This window comes from Acanthisitta chloris, unplaced genomic scaffold (assembly GCF_000695815.1).
Source record: "Acanthisitta chloris isolate BGI_N310 unplaced genomic scaffold, ASM69581v1 scaffold38783, whole genome shotgun sequence".
Classification (NCBI taxonomy): domain Eukaryota; kingdom Metazoa; phylum Chordata; class Aves; order Passeriformes; family Acanthisittidae; genus Acanthisitta; species Acanthisitta chloris.
In genome coordinates, this window is record NW_008663920.1 from 5,697 (window position 1) to 15,961 (window position 10,265).

At 52.4% G+C, this 10,265-nt stretch overlaps 1 protein-coding gene across 1 annotated transcript; it reads left to right on the forward strand.

Annotated features, from left to right (window-relative positions):
• Positions 1 to 568: 568 nt before the first annotated feature.
• LOC103798851 (protein FAM19A2-like) lies at positions 569 to 6,784 on the forward strand (the record flags this gene model as incomplete). Its single annotated transcript, XM_009071132.1, has 3 exons — positions 569 to 686; positions 6,370 to 6,519; positions 6,645 to 6,784. Coding segments are annotated over exons 1-3 (408 nt in total), but the record flags the coding sequence as incomplete, so codon positions are not given.
• Positions 6,785 to 10,265: the final 3,481 nt, after the last annotated feature.

Genomic DNA, 10,265 nt, shown 5'->3' on the forward strand with positions numbered 1-10,265 from the left:
GGCCTGGTTTTGTGCTCTCAGCAGTAAAAATCAGGAGCAGCTCTGCTGCAGCAGATGGGTCGTGCTGCTGTTCAAAGGGTTGAGCTCCTGGAGAGGTTTCGGTGCGTGTGGTGGGTGCATACTCATGGGGCTAGTCAAGCTCCAAGGCATCCCCAGCCACTCCCAGGGACACAGTGGCTCATGCTGACAGCAGGTGACACTGCCTGTGTCCCTCTTTCTCCTTTCAGATGCACTGATGTCTGCCCTTTGCAAAGACCTGACCCACCTGAGGTTGGCAGATGCGCAGATGTGAGCGTGAATCCCCAGTAAAAGGTAACTATCACTCCTCTGTGCTGCTGCTGGTGGGATTTCTTCCTGTCCTGCTGCAATGTCCTTTTGCTGCTGATGAAGTCCAAGCCCAACTGAGGGTGGTGGGTAAATCCTTTCCTCTCCTTGAACTGTGTCCTTGCAGCCAAGTCATCCTGGTCCTCACATGTTCTGCATGTAGGAGCACTGGTAAGTTGGGGCTGCACCTCCCAGCCCTCCTCAGCCCCTCTTCCTCACACATCTCTTCTGATTTTTTGGCAGAATGAGTGAGAGAGACATACAGAGCCTGAGCAAATGGGTTTTCGTGCTCACTCTCTGCCTTACCACGCTGTGGGGACGACTGACGTTGGCCTCCACCCATCATCACAGAAGCCATTCAGGTAGGGGAGCAACATCTTCACAGCTCTGGTGGTCCAGGGCTGGGGGTTCCTCTCCTTTGTGCATGATAGGAAGATATGTGGGCAGGTGGGCACTGATGTTCCTGGTGTCACTGATGTTACTGGTGTGCTGGCAGAGCTGTGCAGCCAGACAGCAAAGGTGAACACTTGGAGCACCTTCTGTCTACCTCTTGTGCCTCTCTTTGGAAAAGGCATTAGGGGTTAATTTGAAACTGTTCATGCTCTTGCCTGACCCCACACCTAACCCTGTCCTATTTCTGTCATTTTTTGCCTGACAGTTAAAGCACTTCTAATCCTGTAATCCCCATCCACGTTGCTTAAAACCAAAACGCATCTTCCAGAGTGACTCCCTCACCCACTCACCCAGTCAGCAGCTACCTGCCTTCCCCTCATCCTAACTCAGGCTGCTCCATCCCTGGAAGAGTTCCAGGCCAGCTTGGATGGAGATTGGAGCAACCTGGGCTAGTGGAAGATGTCCCTACCCATGTAGGGAGGGGGGACAAGATGAGCTTTAAGGTCCCTTCCAACCCAAACCATTCTGTGATTCTAACCTGGAGAAAACTCCTGAGGTTTTTTTCTGCACTGACTTTTCAGCACTGGCTCAGGACTCCTTGGGATACAGGCACTGCTGGTGCTCACCCAACCTGCCCAATCCCAGTGCCAGAGAGCCCCACTCCTCCACAGGATCAATTTGCAGGGAGCTCCTTCTTCAGGGAAGAATCAGACCTGGCATTAATAAAGCAGTGACTCGCTGAGCTTTGAAGTGCAGATGCCCAAGTGTACTGGTGGGTGTGAATTATGTATAAATCTCTCTCATCCGTGAGCAGCCAGGCTCGTGGATTCACGTGCTGCCAGGCAGAGAGCTGGGAATTTTTCACTCACACAGCCTTATCCACAGTGGACCAGCTCTTGTACATTTTATTCAGGAAAATTCTAATCCACAGCAAAGAGGGCAGACCAGGAGGAAGCTGCTCAGGGTGAAGGTGGCAGCTCTGTGGCTTTGCCTGGGGATGTGTTGGTTCCTCCATCACTGCCAGCCTTTACATCAAGGTGGAATATTGCCCTATTGTCCTGTTGTCCTCTCTAGATGAATCAAACTGGGTGTGGGAGCATCACTCAGCACCACAGCACGTGTGGTTATGTGTCAGGAGCTGCATCCCCAGCTGCAGGGTGTCTATGCAAGTTCCTTGTCACACAACATCAGAACACTCTCAGCTGTTCTCAACACAGCCCAGGAGTTTAGGTTTCTGCTTGCAGCTGTGAAGTGATGGGATTTGCACAAGCAGGTCGTGGATGTGCACACACTCATGCATGCAGTGAAAGAGGGCAGAGTGCATTGTGGAGTCTTGAGGTGACAAAAGTCAAAAATCCCAGCGGAAATGCAGCGATAATGAGCGATAAAAACAAGGCTGCTTCTCTCCAAAACCCTCTTAAATAATCCATGCATCTGAGGCAGGAGTGATTTTAAGACTTTAATTATTTAGTGAATATTAGTAGTAGAGTTGTTGCAGGGCATGGAGCATGGATCACTCGTGCCACTGGCTGCCTGGCTCTGCCCATGATCCATTCCCAGTGCCCCCAGGGCTGTGCTGCCCACTGAGCAGAGCCCACCAGGGATGGGACTCTGCCTCCCTCTGGGTCCTGCCTCTTTCTGCTGCTCAGCCCTCCTGAGGATGCCCAGACCCCTTCAACAGCATTTCAGTGCCTATAGAATGGTTTGGGTTGTAAGACACCTTAGAGCTCATCTGTTCCACCCCCTGCCATGGGCAGGGACACCTTCCACTAGCCCAGGTTGCTCCAAGCCCCATCCAACCTGGCCTTGAGCACTTGCAGGAGGATGGGGTTTGATGCAGGGGTTTAGGCATTGCTTGACACTTGCATGCATCCAACATCTCTTCGTTTTGCAGCTCTCCACCAGCAAGCAGAGCAGTACTTTACACTGAACATGTGGAGCTGTGCCCACGCTCCCTGAGACACTCAAAATGTGTCATTTCAGGTTATGCCACAAAAAAAACCTACCTTGTTCTGCTGCTCACTTAAAGGTCAGCCAGAGTAGGACAGTGTTTTTATTTTAGTTTTGCATGCAGGATTCAAAAGCCTCGTGCCCTTACAATTCTTTTATGGTTCCATGAGATAAGGTGGGGTGTTTTTTTTTTCAAAAGGGTTCCAGTGGGGAAATACCAGTTAAATGGGAGGGAGAAGCATGCCAGAAGCTCTGGAACTTATCCCGGGCTCTCTGGGGGTTTCCTGCTGCCGGTGTTAAACACACCATCCATCTGATCTGCATTTTGTTCCAAGTTTCCTGCTGCTCAGCAAAAGGAGAAGCAGCTGCAGGGAGCTCTGGAGCCCATCACTCGCTCTGCACGTGGGCTCAGCTTCTCTGCCTGTGCTTCCCAGACGTGGGACATGAAAACCCAGCGTGGCAGGGAGCCCCTCAACGCTGCCCTCCCACTGGCATCCCTGGCACGGGGCTGCTCATCTCCTCTGAAACGAGGAAGCAGCAAATTCTCTTGCTGACATCCTGGGAATCACCATCTCTGAGGCAGAGGGATTTGTTTGCATCCAGTTACAATCCCTCAAACTCCTGAGCTCGCTTGGATGTTGGGATCTGGTGTGGTTCATGTTGCCTGTGGGTAAAGGGGAAGGGAAGGGAGTGGATCTGTTGGGTGTGGAGGAGCTGAGGTGCTCTGTGCCAGGTGGGATGGCTCTTCTCCTGCTCCCCATGGGAATGTCACCTGTGCTCAAACACCACCACGTGGGAAAGGGATGCACCTAGCCCTGCTGCTGGGGCAGGGGGCAAATTTCCAGGGTCATTGTGTCCCAGGGCAGGATATTGGCTGCTCATGAGACAATGCAATAGGGAAATGGTTTTAAACTGCCAGAGGGCAGGTTTAGATGAGATATTAGGAAGAAATTCTTTACTCAGAGTGCTGAGGCACTGGCACAGGTTGCCCAGAAAAGCTGTGGCTGCTCCATCCCTGGGAGTGCTCCAGGCCAGGTTGGATGGGGCTTGGAGCAACCTGGGCTGGTAGAAGATGTCCCTGCCCATGGCAGATGAGCTTTACATTTCCTTCCAACCCAAACTCAGACCTTTAGGCAGTACTTCATGGCCTGAGGGAGGGTTGGATCCTGGGGCTGAGTGCTGCTCCCCCAGCTCTGCCATCAGTAGGGCCCTTTCTGGGGGCTGTGCCAGGGCAGGGGGTACCTGCCCCTTGCAGGGTGTCCAGGTAGGCAGCTCTTCCCAGGCAGAGGCTCTGAGGCTGTGGGTCTGGCACGACATTGCCCCACGCTCAGCCAAGTGTGGTAAGGCAGAGAGAGGAGAGGCAAATTTCTCTTTATCTCTGAGCTGCACCTTTTTGAACAAATTAAAAGAGCTTTGGCACGTTAGCAAACTCCTATTGCATGGCTGTAATGAGCGATTTCTCAGTTCTGCCTGGCTCTCCCTTGGCTGAACCTTTTTAAATTAGCTGAAAATGAGCAACTGGAGAGCAGAAGTGTGAGGGAACGGAGGGGTCGCCTGGGCAGACTCCTGGGAAGAGCTCTGCTAATGAAGCTCTTCTAAAAATGAGTCAAAACCACAACTGTGTGTGAGTACTGAGGTTGGAGGGTATAAAGTCCCTTGGTGGGGTGCACAGGGTTGGAGAGTGACTCCACATAGTCCTGGATCAGAGCGTGGTGGGAATGTGGGCTCCTAGTCAGCCAGAGCAAAGAGTCTCTGATGCTTCCCTCAGATCATTTGAAAAATCCCATGAAGCATAAAAAAAGGGCAAAACAGTCACATTTGTTCTGTAATGAGTTGCTTTCCTTCTCACTTTCACCAAAGTCTACCATTCCTGCATACAAAAAGAATGGGATTTATTATTAAAACTGAATTGTTATGGCATTTCGAAGGGAAGATAAAATTTATGGCCAGAGATGCTATTGCAAAAGATTCCAGGATAGATAATTGTGTAATTATTATGGACAGAAGTGAAAGTGATGCTTCATTAAAAGAAAATGACCATGAAATAACAATAAATAAATTAAAGCCATGAGGATTGCACAGTCCATCCAGTGTGGGAGTGTAGGGCACAGGGATGTGTCCAGGGCAGCTCCTTGCGTCCTGCCCCTCGTCTCCTGCCCTACACTTGGACACAGAGGGAACAGAGAGGTTCAAGGAGTGCTTTGGTTGGATGCTGGCACAGCCATGCCCAGCTGGCACAAGCCAGGAGGTTGCAATTGGATCAGCATTTCCCAGCAGGGATGTGAAAACTTGGCTTCAAGGCAAAGGGATTTCCCCCAGCACCTGGGGAGAGATCCCATTTCCCTCAGCTTTCCTTGCAGAGGTGAAGTGGCTGCATTCCAAAAGCTCCTGGAAGCTGAGCAGTGTGAGCTGGTGAGCGTGGGGGTGTGACAGGGACCCACGGGGGCACTTGCTGCCCCTGGTCCTCCTCATTTTGTGTGGCTTGGGGTGGATGGGACCCCCAGCAGGACCCTCGGGCAGTGGCCAGGGATGAAGCAGAGTTGGGAGCTGAGGCTGGATGGGTAGGGTGAGAATGGTAAGTGCAGGGTGGGCTGGAGCAACTACTGGAATCAGGTGCCAGGAGAGAGCTGAGTGTGAGCTCATGCTCAGGGGTACCTGCACCAGCAGCACCAACATCCCACAGCCCTGTCTGTCCTGCTTTCCCAGCCTTTCCTGCAAGGGCTCCTGGAGGCTCATCCCTGCACCCCAGGGGTGTGGAATGTGTCCTGAGATGAGGGTGCTGAGCAGCCAGGCCTGACACCTGCTCACCTGCCTGCATTTTGGGATGCCACACTGCAGAAATGCAGCTTCCCTGTCCTCCACCCTGCCTGGCTCCTGCTTGCTGCGGAATAACAGCCTGTTCTGGTGACCCAGGGGATGTCAGTGCATGGCTCTGCACTGCTCCTCCAGTGCTCATTAAGCAGGACCTGCAGGATCTCTAGGGTCATGGGAATGAAGTCTCTCCAGCCCTGTTTGGCTGATTTGCATTGTGCCTGTGTGGGCCATTACCCAGCTAAGGCATTGATTTGTGATGCTGACCAGCACTAAACCTCCATCCCAGAGGTGAACAGCCTACACAGTAGTTTTCTTTCTTCCTTAATATTTTAATGGCCCTGGGAAGAGGGAAGCAGCAGAGCAGCCTGGATTGCTGATGAACACGGTGGCACTTCTCTGTCACTGCAGGGTGGAGTTGTCTTGGTCCTTCCTCCTCCAGCCAGAGGATGATGGGTGATGGCAGGACAGGAGTGTTGGGGTTGGAGGTATTGGGGCTGTGCTTGGAAACAAAAGCAGCATGACACACCATCCCCTCTCCTAGCAAAGTGCATCTCATTATCCGCTGCAATTAGCTAACGTGCTCATTAGTTTCAATAAAGCTCTGGGCATGGCTGTGGCAAAATTCAGGGATGAATTTTGGTGGGTGTGAGGGTTCTCAGGAGTGGGAGCTCAGGTGCAAGAGGTCCAGAGCAGGAGCAGTGCTTCTCCTTAGGCTCTGCTGGGGCAATGCTGGGCTCAGCCATGAGGATGTCAACAACAGCACTGGGACAATTCTGGATGCCAGGACAGCACTGCCCACACTGGGCTCTCCTGATGCACACCAGGGGCAGTGGGCAGATGTGACCTGGGGGCTCCAGGGCCTGACAGAGACTGTTTCTCCTCCTGCAGTGCACGTAGAGCCTGGCACATGTGAAGTCATCGCAGCTCACAGGTGCTGCAATAAGAACAAGATCGAGGAGCGTTCCCAGACCGTGAAATGCTCCTGCTTCCCGGGGCAGGTGGCAGGGACAACACGGGCAGCTCCCTCCTGTGTGGATGGTGAGTACCCCACAGCCACAACCCCATCCCAGCCAGCCCTGCCTGGGGCTCCTCCACCTGAGCTGTGCTGGAGAGAGGGATGCACCTCCCAGTGCCACAGCCACTTGACCCCCTGTCTCCCCCAGCCTCCATCGTGCTGCAGAAGTGGTGGTGCCAGATGGAGCCGTGCCTGGATGGGGAGGAGTGCAAGGTGCTGCCTGACCTCTCGGGCTGGAGCTGCAGCAGTGGCAACAAAGTGAAGACGACCAAGGTACATCCCTGGCAGGTGATGGAGGGAGCCTGGCTGTGCCTTCCCCAGCCTGGGACAAGCAAAACCCAGGAGAGCATCCTAAAAGAGTTCCTCCAAGGCTTGTGTCATTTGATGTGGCTGCACCAAAGCAGAGCAGAGGGTCTGGGCTGTGCAGTTGTGCTTGAGGGGCTGGTGGGGGTCCCATGTCTTTGCTGATGGATAAATCCTGCTTGGAGGCTCAGTGAGCAGCACACTGAGTGGCTCAACCCCTGAACACACACACTGGGGGTGTTTCCATGCCAGGCCAGATTTTCCAGGTGTCCTGGTTGCTCCCCAGCACCTCCTCACTGCTCCAGGCCAGCAGGTTGCTCATCCCATCCCAGTGGTACAGCCCTGAATCCTTCACCACTCCCTGTCTGAGGCAATCATCTGTGACAGAGCACTACATGATTATTATTTTCATGGCTTGCTGAATGCCCCAAAGAACAAGGTGTAATTAAAATTTTATCAAACTCATTAGTAATTACATATATGCCATGGTTAATCAGTTGCATAATTTTGTAATCATTGTTCATACTGTTGAGTGTAATTATTCCTTATGCTTTCGTTTTCCTCGCCCCACATCCCCTGCCATAAAATTATCGTATTAAGCAATGTTGGGGATTTTTTTCATTACTGCTATTACTTTTGTGCACAGAAAGCACTTTCATGCTCAAGTGTTTTTATGGATGTCCAAGAAGGTTTCTCCAGCTCTGGGAATCCATCACTGACCAGTAACTGCAGCACTACGTTTAGGTCCTTGTCTTTTTCCCATTTTAGTGTTGTTTGATTGGTTTTCCCATAGCTGCTAACTTAGCCCAAAGCCTGTGCTCTGGCTTTGCTGCCCTGGACTCTCACTGGGAGCATTCCCACCTGCAAGATCCTGGGATTTCTGCTCTCCTCCCTCATCCATCAGCTCCATTCCATGACTATCTTCCCAGCACCCTTTCTGGGTCCTGTGCCCTCCCTTAGGGAGGCAGAAACACAGACCTGTGCTTTCAGAAGGATTTTGGGTGACTTTAGTGACTTTTGGTGCTCCATTAGGAATGGTGCCACGGGGCTGGATTTACCTCTCACAGTCCTCTCTGCAGCCAGACCCCAGTGGGAGCTGCAGCCAGAGCTCAGGGATCACAAACCATCTGTAAGATGCCATTTGGAACAACCACCCCACTGCTGAATGCAAAGAGCAAATCTTATTTGCACCTGCTGAGGCTGTTTGCTGATAACACACGGATGGGATATCAGCTGGATGTGTTGGGCAACTTCTCCTCTTCTCCACAGGTCACTCGATAGCCTCAGTGCAGCTCGGCAGAGACTGACCAGCCTCGGGGTGGCTCCTGCTGCTCCTGTGAGCAGCAGGATGTGTCCTGGTGCCTGTGGAAGGATGCTCCAGGGCTGCTGCCCTGCACCCGCCAGCAGGACTGTGACAGGTACCAGATCAGAGCATCCACTGAGCCCTGACTTCCCTGGAGGCTGCCAGCAGGGACCCCAGCACAGCTGCCAGACTCCTGTCACTCCATGGTCCTCTCCTCCTCTGTGGACACGTTCACCAACCAAGAAATTGGCTCGTTTTCCAATCCTCTTAAATAAAATACTCCAACCATGTAAGAGCTGTTGACAATGCAGAGACAGACAGGCAGCAGGTCCCCAAAATGGGCTTTATTCTGAGTGGCTGAAATCATTGCTGTGAGTCACCTTTCCTCATCTCCTGGGATGCTGAATCCGAGTTGCCATCAGGAATTGGGAAGTCAATGGTTGTGTGAAACCCTCCCCCATGTGGGGGATTCCCAGGAGCAGCCACTGAGCTCCAGCTTGATCCTGAGTCACTGGGGGCTGCTGTGCCCTGGAAGCACTGGGAAAACCCAGTGCCACCACCTGCCTGCTGTGAGCATGGTCAGGGGGTGGTGAGATGTCTCCATGGCACATGCTGCTGGTTTCTCCTTCCTCAGTAATTGCATTAATCAGGCCATGAATTTAATGTTTGCCACAGTTCAAGTCCCAGGCACTGAGTTTCTGCTTGTGTTTGCAATTGGCTTTCAGAGCTGTGCACAGGAGAGCTCTCTCTGTCTACAGGTCTGGGTTGCTTGAGGTGTAGAGATGCCCAGCCAGACTGAGCCAGATTTTGTTGCATTAATCCAAAAGAAAGAAAAATGTACCATCTCCTGGCCCTGAGCTCATGACCAGTCCCAGGACTCAGTTTCTCATGGGGCAGCAGCTCAAGGGGGAGAGGATGTGAGCCTTGTTCTCCTGATGTCAGTGGGGACTCCAGGGCTGTGGGGAGCAGGGCCAGCACCTCCAGCCCTGCTCTGTGACCCATGCAGAGGATGTGCTGGCTCAGGAGGAGAGATGATGTGAGGCACTGCTGGGGTCACTGGTGTGCATGCAGCCTCCTGCCTCCGTGCCCTGGGTGCCACCGGTGGGACTGGTTATTGAGACGTTTTTGTAACGGGGTATGGAATACCTGCTCCAGATGTGATGTAAATAGCAGACTGTGAAATAATAAATTCATTTTAATCTCTGCAAAGGGTCTTTTCACTCAGCAGCAAGCAAAGGGAGGCTCGGGGAGTGCTTCTGATGCTGACCACATCCGAGGTGGATGGGCTGAGGGCTCTGCCCTGGCCGTTTCCATCCCAACCAACTCATGCATTGGCAGCTCTGGGGGAGAGCTGAAAGCCTGTTGTGGCCAGTAAAGGCTGATTAGCTCATAGTGGTCCTAAAGAAAAGTGCATTAATTTCTCTAGGATGCTTAGCTGAGAGCTTCACTTGTCCTATCCCTTCACCTTTGTGTGGCAGCTCCCACTGCTGCAGTACCATGTCCTGCAGATGCCACTTCTGCTCAGGGCCCATCTGTACTTGTATGGTCCCCAACTGGAGTCCTTTTTCCCTCTAAGAGCCCAGGCTGTCGAATGCAGAGTGGAAACCTGTAATTTCCAATGGCAAACACCAGGCTGCTGCTGGGAGCATCCCTGCTTGGCTGAGCATATTTGTAGTTGGCTCATAATGTGAAGGATCCACTCTGTGGAAGTGTTGAGCTTGACACCTACACTGAGATAAAAACATTTTATTGTCTGCATAATAGCCACCCTCAACGCTTATTTTTCACTTACTGCAATGCACAGTTTAGTGAGGAAATAGCCCCTTGGTGTCTCTGCTGAGTGCTGACCGCGCTGCTATCACACCATCAGAGTACACAAACACAAATCGCTGCTCCCCTCCTGGCAGGTAAAGGCTTTTTGGAGGAAAGCACTGCAGCCTGCAAAAAAAACTGGGGTTACTTCTGAGCAGCCAGGGAAGGAAGCTCCTGCCACGGCTCCTGGCCCTCCACCCTTCTGCTTGCTGTATTTTCAACATTTTCTTTTAGCTGAACAGGCAGAACATTCCTAGCAGGAGCATTAAGCCATGGAAGAGGGTGATGGAGATGGGAACAGCCCTGTGCTGGGACTAGGATTTTGGATGGAATCATAGAATTTTAGGGGTT